At 47.3% G+C, this 10,581-nt stretch overlaps 1 protein-coding gene across 1 annotated transcript; it reads right to left on the bottom strand.

Annotated features, from left to right (window-relative positions):
• Positions 1-3,253: 3,253 nt before the first annotated feature.
• On the bottom strand, positions 3,254-6,631 carry LOC129832948 (heat shock 70 kDa protein). The gene is made up of 2 exons (XM_055897096.1): positions 6,316-6,631; positions 3,254-5,372 (listed from the first exon to the last, which is right to left on the bottom strand). Exon 2 carries the CDS (start codon positions 5,347-5,349, stop codon positions 3,415-3,417), a length of 1,935 nt encoding a protein of 644 aa, XP_055753071.1. The 5' UTR covers positions 5,350-5,372; positions 6,316-6,631; the 3' UTR covers positions 3,254-3,414.
• Between the last annotated feature and the right edge of the window lie 3,950 nt (positions 6,632-10,581).

Genomic DNA, 10,581 nt, shown 5'->3' with positions numbered 1-10,581 from the left:
AGAGTCTGCCGTCTGCCGTCTGCCCAGTGCCGCCTGCGCTATCCGTCTGTCCCGAGCCGTCAGAGCCGCCCGTCTGTCCCGAGCCGTCAGAGCCGCCCGTCTGTCCCGAGCCGTCAGAGCCGCCCGTCTGTCCCGAGCCGTCAGAGCCGCCCGTCTGTCCCGAGCCGTCAGAGCCACCCGTCTGTCCCGAACCGCCAGGGCCGCCCGTCTGTCCCGAGCCGTCAGAGCCGCCCGCCAGACAGGAGCAGCCAGAGCCGCCCGCCAGCCAGGAGCAGGCAGAGCCGCCCGCCAGCCAGGAGCAGGCAGAGCCGCCCGCCAGCCAGGAGCAGGCAGAGCCGCCCGCCAGCCAGGAGCAGGCAGAGCCGCCCGCCAGCCAGGAGCAGGCAGAGCCGCCCGCCAGCCAGAAGCAGGCAGAGCCGCCCGCCAGCCAGGATCTGCCAGAGCCGCCCGCCAGCCAGGATCTGCCAGAGCCGCCAGTCAGCCAGGATCTGCCAGAGCCACCAAAGCAGGTATTAACTATGGTGGAGTGGGGGCCATGTCCCGCACCCGAGCCGCCGCCGTAGGAAGGCCCACCCGGACCCTCCCCTTCTGTGTCAGGTTTTGCGGCCGGAGTCCGCACCTTTGGGGGGGGGGGGGTACTGTCACGCCCTGGCCTTAGTTATCTTTCTTTTCTGTATTATTTTGGTTAGGTCAGGGTGTGACAGGGGGGATGTTTGTGTGTATTTGTCTCGTCTTGGGTGGTTGTATTGTATAGGGGGTTTTGTAGAGTTTATGGGGTTGTGTTTAGTGTAGGTGTCTAGGTATGTCTATGGTTGCCTGAATGGTTCTCAATCAGAGACAGCTGTCTATCATTGTCTCTGATTGGGAGCCATATTTAAGGCAGCCATAGGCATTAGGCTATTGTAGGTAATTGTCTATGTGTAAGTTGCCAGTGTCTGCACTTATTGTTTGAATAGCTTCACGATCGTCTGTTTGTTGTTTTGTTTAGTTTGTATAGTGTTCGTTTCATTTTCGTCTTCTCGTCCATAAAGAAGTATGTATTGTTATCCCGCTGCGCCTTGGTCCACTCTTCCTCAAGACGATCGTGACAATACCGTAGGTGCACAGGGCGAGAGACAAATTGGAGTGATCAAGGTGACAGGCGGAGACACATTCAATACCGCCTTGCACACTCTCGCCTGCATCTAGCTGATCTGGGGTGTAATTTTTAGTCCAAACAGGTTCAAAACGTTTCGAAAGGTTCTATTGGACAAATTCAGGTAGGTCCCGCCCCATTTCGTTCTGTTGAAGAAACATTTTGCAACATAATCGTCAGAATGAATACACCCCTGATCACCCACACACACAGTTCAATTTCATAGCAGCCACATAGAGCATTATGACTTTACTTGTTGTAACATTCCTTCTCGCATCTACAAGCTTTCCTCCTCTCACCGTTTCTCTTCACTTGTGGACTTCAGTACACAACACAACAGCTGTCTGTGACTAGGCACAAAAACCTCTCCATGCCAAACCTTCACACCATAACCACTAACCGCTACACAACCTACATCGTCACCATATCAAGGTTATAGTAAAAACAAAACAAAATGGAACCAACACATTGGTAAACCCACAATCCAATCCCAAGTGTACAATCACACATTACAGTGTACAGCAAGTAGTTTACCTGTTAAACCAGCGGGCCCCGGTTTCAATACATTTATAAAACCAAAAGCTTACATTGACTTGGAAGAGTTGCAGTGTTGGATAGCCTTAGCCAGCTAGCTAACATAAATAGCATTCCTCTCTGTTTGAGTCCGGTTCTTTGGGTAGGCTAAATTAGCTGCAATAGCTAAGTGAAAGGTAGACTAAGAAGAAGAGAAAATAAAATGAAATATAGCTAGCTCTCTCTCTATGCTGCTTCAACTATTGCCTTTCTCTCTTTGAGTCAACTACTCACTGCAGTGCTAGCTAGCTGTAGCTTATGCTTTCAGTACTAAATTAATTATCAGATTCTTTGGATGGAAAACTTGTTAGTTCATACTGAAAGAGCTCTGATAGGTTGGAGGATGTCCTCCAGGTGTAGTCATAATAATTGTGTACGTCTATGGAATGGGGTGAGAACCAGGAGCCTCCTAGGTTTTGAATTATTGAAGTCAATTTACCCAACGAATTCGCCAGACATAGGCTATTTGTTTTACAAAACAACGCGCAACTGCGACTCAAACTGGCCATTGTTTTATTAGAAAAAATATGTCCTTTTATAATGTCCACTTATGTACAGATGCTGTATATAGCATCTTAACGTTTTAAAACAAAATAGATAAATAATTTGTCCAGCCTTTGCTGCTACACTTGCAGATGTGCATAATATGCTGCGACCCTAATCAAAAAGTATTTATCAACAAATAACAACAACTTAGCCATAGGTTGTTGTAACATTTTAACTTAAAACATCTTTTTAATTTAATGAAATACTACTTTTATGGGTGAACACCTTATAGTTTCATTGTATTGACATTCCCAGCCTTATTTACAGTCGTCCGTTTTTGTTCAAAATATGAAGTCATTGAAACTGAAACACTGCATACCGAATGGGTGGTGGCAGCAAACAATGTACCAGGCCAGCCATAATTTACAACCTGATAGAAATATTTTTTGGACTACCAAGAAATGTATTGGCAAAATATATGAATCATGCATTGAACTGCATCTATCTATTCTGCCAACAATGCCTTACTGTACAACATGGAATTTTGAGTCAAATAGAATCTATTTTTAAAACCTCTTATAAAGTTGGTTTTGAAGCATAAACTGGGAATTTGATATGTTTTACTGATATTATGATTGTCCGTTTGTTTCATATCTGCAAAGTAGGTAAAACGCTGTCAGTTCCACTTGAAATACTCCAAAATCAGTCAAATATACAGTATTTGGTTCTTTGAGCTTGACACCAATAAGCACAAAGTAAGGAAAAATGTGACCTGTAATTGTTTTTTAAATATGTGCCAGAAATGTATTTGTGCCTCATTTTCCAAGAAGGACCGTAGTGTTTGTATCAGATGTTATCGCAGAATAAAGAGTTGATAAGCTAAACATTGTGGCCATTAGGGTGTCTTCACTTGTTCTCCTATCTCTGGTGGTTTAGCCGTCTATCATAGTTTTGTTTACAATATTTCATGGTATTGTGTAAAAAAATATTATAAAAATTTGAATAATCAATGTGTTATGATGAGAAAGAATTCTAGAAAACAGCCAACAGACCTAGAAACATATTTAAATACATTTTATTTGCAATGTCCAGCAATGCAATATGGTATGAAACAAAATATGTACAGTGTGTTTTTATCAGTATAAAGTATTTCCTGAATAGCAAATTGTATGCAGTGATACTAATGCATTTTGAAAAGTCCTTTATACAAGTCCCTCACTTTAGTCAATCTCTTCAATGGTTGGGCCTTGGGAGCTGGCACCAGAGCTGGTCCGTGCCTGATCTCCACAGCAACCTGTGGGCATCCCTCCCTGCTGGTACAGCTTGGTAATGATAGGCTGGCATACTTTCTCCAGCTCCTTTAGCTGATGCTCATACTCCTCTTTGTCGCCCAGCTGGTTGTTCTCCAACCAGGAAATGGTCTGGTCGCACCTGTCCACCACTTTCTTTTTGTCCTCCTCGCTGATCTTGCCTTTCATGTTGTCGTCCTCCACGCTGCTCTTCATATTGAAGGCGTACGACTCCAGGGAGTTCTTGGCTGCTATCTTCTCCCTCTGTGCGTCATCCTCAGCTTTGTATTTGTCAGCGTCCTGCACCATCCTCTCAATGTCCTCTTTGCTGAGCCGGCCCTTGTCGTTGGTGATGGTGATCTTGTTCTCTTTGCCTGTGCTCTTGTCCACTGCTGATACGTTCAGAATGCCGTTGGCGTCGATGTCAAAGGTCACCTCGATCTGAGGGACTCCTCGTGGGGCAGGGGGGATCCCAGAGAGCTCAAACTTCCCCAGGAGGTTGTTGTCCTTGGTCAGGGCTCTCTCTCCCTCGTAGACCTGTATCATGACCCCGGGCTGGTTGTCGGAGTAAGTGGTGAAGGTCTGGGTCTGTTTGGATGGGATGGTGGTGTTGCGTTTGATCAGGGCGGTCATGACCCCTCCGGCGGTTTCGATGCCCAGGGACAGGGGAGCCACATCCAGCAGCAGCAGGTCCTGGACGTTCTCAGACTTGTCGCCAGACAAGATGGCCGCCTGGATGGCAGCGCCGTAGGCCACCGCCTCGTCTGGGTTGATGCTCTTGTTTAGCTCTCGGCCGTTGAAAAAGTCCTGCAGGAGCTTCTGGACCTTGGGGATCCGGGTGGAGCCTCCGACCAGGACGACGTCGTGGATTTGGGCCTTGTCCATCTTGGCATCCCTCAGGGCTTTCTCCACAGGCTCCAGGGTTCCCCTGAAGAGGTCGGAACACATCTCCTCAAAACGAGCCCTGGTGATGGAGGTGTAGAAGTCGATGCCCTCAAAGAGAGAGTCAATCTCAATGCTGGCCTGGGAGCTGGAGGACAGTGTTCTCTTGGCCCTCTCGCAGGCTGTCCTCAGCCTCCTCAGAGCCCGCTTGTTCTGGCTGATGTCCTTCTTGTGTTTCCTCTTGAACTCCTCCACAAAGTGACTAACCAGGCGGTTGTCAAAGTCCTCCCCGCCCAGGTGAGTGTCTCCAGCCGTGGCCTTCACCTCAAAGATCCCATCCTCGATGGTCAGGATGGACACGTCAAAGGTGCCCCCACCCAGGTCAAAAATCAGGACGTTGCGTTCCCTGGACTTGCCTTTGTCCATGCCGTAGGCGATGGCTGCCGCCGTGGGCTCGTTGATGATCCTCAGCACATTCAGCCCAGCGATCACTCCAGCGTCCTTAGTGGCCTGTCTCTGTGAGTCGTTGAAGTAGGCAGGGACTGTGATGACTGCATTGGACACCTTCTGGCCCAGGTAAGCCTCAGCGATCTCCCTCATCTTCACCAGGACCATGGAGGAGATCTCCTCTGGGTTGAAGGATTTGTTCTCCCCTTTGTAATCTACCTGAACTTTAGGCTTTCCTCCGTCGCTGACCACCTTGAAGGGCCAGTGCTTCATGTCGGCTTGCACGACCTGATCGTTGAACTTTCGGCCAATCAGGCGTTTGGCGTCAAAAACGGTGTTGTTGGGGTTCATGGCCACCTGGTTCTTTGCTGCGTCTCCGATGAGTCTCTCAGTGTCTGTGAAGGCCACATAGCTGGGCGTGGTCCTGTTGCCCTGGTCGTTGGCGATGATCTCCACTTTGCCATGCTGGAACACCCCCACACAGGAGTAGGTGGTGCCCAGGTCAATGCCGATAGACGGGCCTTTAGCTGATGACATCTTGATGGTTTGGTGTTAGTTGCCTACAAATGAATTAAATAATGTTTTAGAAATCGTTATTATTCTACGAAAACCTAGCTGCAAGTAATGTCAATCTCCACCAACAGAGATTTTAGCCTAAATATACTTGAATAACAACCAAACCTGGGTTCAAATACATGCGTATTTAAGTATTTGTATTTTTATTTTCTGTGTATTTGAATATTTCCAAATAATGTGGCCACTTCTATTTAAAATATTTGAAACAATTTTCAAATACTTGTCTCCAAATACATTTCAAATGCACCTAGGAACAAATAATCCTGGGTTCAAATGCATGGAATATTTAAATTTTAAAATACACTTGTCTGTGTATTTGAGTATTTTCAAATACATGGTAATACTTTCCAAATGTATTTCCAAACACATTCCAATATTCAACTACTTATATTTCAAAATGTACTGGTATTTTAAAGTCCTTGAAACACAATACTAAGCATTTGAACTCAGGTCTGAAAACAACACTGTTGTCAATGTTTGTGTTATATATTAGTGTTATACATATATATATATATATATATTAGTGTTAGACACAATCAGTTCTGCTAATCTATTACAGAGAAACTCTTTTCACAACAGGCCTACATTTTGTCTATGAACACAAATGAATAATATTGTGTTATCTTCACAGAATTAGAGCAGATTTTCTTAAAATGAAGAAATAACTAATTATAATAAATAATAATATGCAACAAAAAAATAAAGTAGGCCTAGTCTGTCCAATGAAATAACATAATAAATGCTTTTATAATATTATATTTTTATAATATTATTTCTTTATTAGTTAACCAAATATTCTGGCATAATGTTATAGCTAAATCGTCTATGTTCACACAACCAACATAGCATAATTTTTTATTTTATCAAGTTTATAACTTTCACAGCCATTATGAAAATAGGGTACTGAATTAATTTCCCTTTACTTACAGTTTATGAATGTAGAGGTCTGTTGAAAGTGTCTCTTCTCGTTTCTTGCTTTCTTTTCCCTTTAGTATTCTCGTTGAGTCGATGTTTGAATCTGAATGTACTTCACCAGAATATATACCATCCCCATTGCCTAAAAAATATCCCTCATGATTTCTAGCCATTTCTCGAACTCTCCGAATACATTGCTCAAGAGAGCGCAGCATTCCTGTGCAATGACGCAGGCTGCGATGCGCACGCATTGGAAGCGCAGCAAAGGAAAGTTCTCGTTATTCCAGAGCTTTCGAGAGGCGCGGAGACCTGTCCAGAACGCACACACACAGCACACTAATAGTGAAACCATTATTTGTATTGATTAAAATGATCAAAAACTGTTAATGACTCAAATTTCAAAACAAATGAAAGAGCATCCGGTTCAACCTTATTCAGTCGACATTTAAGTCTATCGTCAACACTGCAGTTCCTCAACAGTTCATGAGATGTCAGTCTATACATTTTCTCTCACTAATGAATAATAGACATGTATTGTAAGAGAATTGAGTGCTTACTGCACAAGTGGTAAGTGCAACTCACCACAAGTTAATGTGCCTCCAGGGAAGATCCTTTTTTTAAATATTAAAGCCAGAGTATTTAAGATATCCAGTATTATTATTATTATTATTTTTTTTTTTAAATGAAGGACAAATGATGAACACACCGGCTAATCCTTCTAATCTCTTCTCTATTCCCCTTGACTTTCTCCACATTTTGTTACATTTTTAGAATAAGGCTGTAACGTATGAAATTATTTTTTTCATCATCAATCAATACACAATACCTCAAAATGACAAAGCAAAAACTGTTTTTTTGAAATTGTTGCATATTTATTAAAAATAAAAACAGAAATACCTTATTTACGTAAGTATTCTGCCCTGGATACTTATGAGAGATGTGCTCAAAGATGCCCTCTGGTGGTCTGAATGAGCATTAATGGCAACAATGGTTGACAGTAAAATACTATGATTTCACGCACTTTAAGTTGCCTTACCAGACCGCACTGCAGCAGAATACAACTACTAAATGAGGACACACTTCACACTATATACACAGCAGTGCCGGTTGGTGCCGTTGAAGATTATGGAGGATTTTGTTTTATTACCACGGCCTTATTTCGATTACAGAATATCAGATGACTGTCATTCATATTCCCATTCACCCAGCTCAATGTGACATCAATATGTTTAGGCTACTACACGATACTCAAATTTGCCCTATACCAATCAAGAGATTGCTACAACCTATAGCCTAGAAATGAAAGTTTATACCTGTCACGCCCTGGCCTTAGTTATCTTTGTTTTCTGTATTATTTTGGTTAGGTCAGGGTGTGACAGGGGGGATGTTTGTGTGTATTTGTCTCGTCTTGGGTGGTTGTATTGTATAGGGGGTTTTGTAGAGTTTATGGGGTTGTGTTTAGTGTAGATGTCTAGGTATGTCTATGGTTGCCTGAATGGTTCTCACCCAGAGACAGCTGTCTATCATTGTCTCTGATTGGGATCCATATTTAAGGCAGACATAGGCATTAGGCTATTGTGGGTAATTGTCTATGTGTAAGTTGCCAGTGTCTGCACTTATTGTTTGAATAGCTTCACGATCGTCTGTTTGTTGTTTTGTTTAGTTTGTATAGTGTTCGTTTCGTTTTCGTCTTCTCGTCAATAAAGAAGTATGTATTGTCATCACGCTGCGCCTTGGTCCACTCTTCCTCATCAAGACGATCGTGACAGAATTACCCACCATACCAGGACCAAGCAGCATGTTAAGCAGCAGCAGGAGCAACCTACACAGGATATATGGCAATGGGAGCAGAGTTTGGACTATACTACGTGGGAGGAGATCGACAGGTGGGCGATCGACCCAGGGAGAATGCCGGAGCCCGCCTGGGATTCTCTGGAGCAGTGTGAGGAGGGATACCGGCGAATGGAGGCAGCACGACGACGCGGTAGGAAGCCTGTGAGTCAGCCCAAAAATAATTATTGGGGGGGGACTACAACGGAGTGTGGCGAAGTCAGGTAGGAGACCTGCGCCAACTCCCTATGCTTATCGTGGAGTGCGAGAGTACGGGCAGACACCGTGTTATGCGGTAGAGCGCATGGTGTCTCCTGTACGTGTGCATAGCCCGGTGCGGGTTATTCCACCTCCCCGCACTGGCAGGGCTAGATTGGGCATTGAGCCAGGTGCCATGAAGCCGGCTCAACGCGTCTGGTCTCCAGTGCGTCTCCTCGGGCCGGTATACATGGCACCAGCCTTACGCATGGTGTCCCCGGTTCGCCAACACAGCCCAGTGCGGGTTATTCCACCTCCCCGCACTGGTCGGGCTACGGGGAGCATTCAACCAGGTAAGGTTGGGCAGGCTCAGTGCTCAAGGGAGCCAGTACGCCTGCACGGTCCGGTATATCCGGCGCCACCTCCTCGCCCCAGCCCAGTACCACCAGTGCCAACACCACGCACCAGGCTTCCAGTGTGTCTCCAGAGCCCTGTTCCTCCTCCACGCACTCACCCTATGGTGCGTGTCTCCAGCCCGGTACCACCAGTTCCGGCACCACGCACAAAGCCTCCTGTGCGTCTCCAGAGTCCTGTGCGTCCTGTTGCTGCTCCCCGCACTAGCCTTGCGGTGCGTGTCCTTAGCCCGGTACCTCCAATTCCGGTACCACGCACCAGGCCTACTGTGCGCCTCAGCCGGCCAGAGTCTGCCGTCTGCCGTCTGCCCAGTGCCGCCTGCGCTATCCGTCTGTCCCGAGCCGTCAGAGCCGCCCGTCTGTCCCGAGCCGTCAGAGCCGCCCGTCTGTCCCGAGCCGTCAGAGCCGCCCGTCTGTCCCGAGCCGTCAGAGCCGCCCGTCTGTCCCGAGCCGTCAGAGCCGCCCTTCTGTCCCGAGCCGTCAGAGCCGCCCTTCTGTCCCGAGCCGTCAGAGCCGCCCGTCTGTCCCGAGCCGTCAGAGCCGCCCGTCTGTCCCGAGCCGTCAGAGCCGCCCGTCTGTCCCGAGCCGTCAGAGCCGCCCGTCTGTCCCGAGCCGTCAGAGCCGCCCTTCTGTCCCGAGCCGTCAGAGCCACCCGTCTGTCCCGAACCGCCAGGGCCGCCCGTCTGTCCCGAGCCGTCAGAGCCGCCCGCCAGACAGGAGCAGCCAGAGCCGCCCGCCAGACAGGAGCAGGCAGAGCCGCCCGCCAGCCAGGAGCAGGCAGAGCCGCCCGCCAGCCAGGAGCAGGCAGAGCCGCCCGCCAGCCGGGAGCAGGCAGAGCCGCCCGCCAGCCAGGAGCAGGCAGAGCCGCCCGCCAGCCAGGATCTGCCAGAGCCGCCCGCCAGCCAGGATCTGCCAGAGCCGCCAGTCAGCCAGGATCTGCCAGAGCCGCCAGTCAGCCAGGATCTGCCAGAGCCACCAAAGCGGGTATTAACTATGGTGGAGTGGGGGCCATGTCCCGCACCCGAGCCGCCGCCGTAGGAAGGCCCACCCGGACCCTCCCCTTCTGTGTCAGGTTTTGCGGGCCGGAGTCCGCACCTTTGGGGGGGGGGGATACTGTCACGCCCTGGCCTTAGTTATCTTTGTTTTCTGTATTATTTTGGTTAGGTCAGGGTGTGACAGGGGGGATGTTTGTGTGTATTTGTCTCGTCTTGGGTGGTTGTATTGTATAGGGGGTTTTGTAGAGTTTATGGGGTTGTGTTTAGTGTAGGTGTCTAGGTATGTCTATGGTTGCCTGAATGGTTCTCAATCAGAGACAGCTGTCTATCATTGTCTCTGATTGGGATCCATATTTAAGGCAGCCATAGGCATTAGGCTATTGTGGGTAATTGTCTATGTGTAAGTTGCCAGTGTCTGCACTTATTGTTTGAATAGCTTCACGGTCGTCTGTTTGTTGTTTTGTTTAGTTTGTATAGTGTTCGTTTCATTTTCGTCTTCTCGTCAATAAAGAAGTATGTATTGTTATAACGCTGCGCCTTGGTCCACTCTTCCTCAAGACGATCGTGACAATACCGTAGGTGCACAGGTCGAGAGACAAATTGGAGTGATCAAGGTGACAGGCGGAGACACATTCAATACCACCTTGCACACTCTCGCCTGCATCTAGCTGATCTGGGGTGTAATTTTTAGTCCAAACAGTTTCAAAACGTTTCGAAAGGTTCTATTGGACAAATTCAGGTAGGTCCCGCCCCATTTTGTTCTATTGAAGAAACATTTTGCAACATAATCGTCAGAATGAATACACCCCTGATCACACACACACACACAGTTCAATTTCATA

The sequence above is a fragment of the Salvelinus fontinalis genome, chromosome 34 (genome assembly GCF_029448725.1).
Source record: "Salvelinus fontinalis isolate EN_2023a chromosome 34, ASM2944872v1, whole genome shotgun sequence".
NCBI classification, from domain to species: Eukaryota; Metazoa; Chordata; class Actinopteri; order Salmoniformes; family Salmonidae; genus Salvelinus; species Salvelinus fontinalis.
This window is presented reverse-complemented; position numbering and strand designations above follow the sequence as displayed.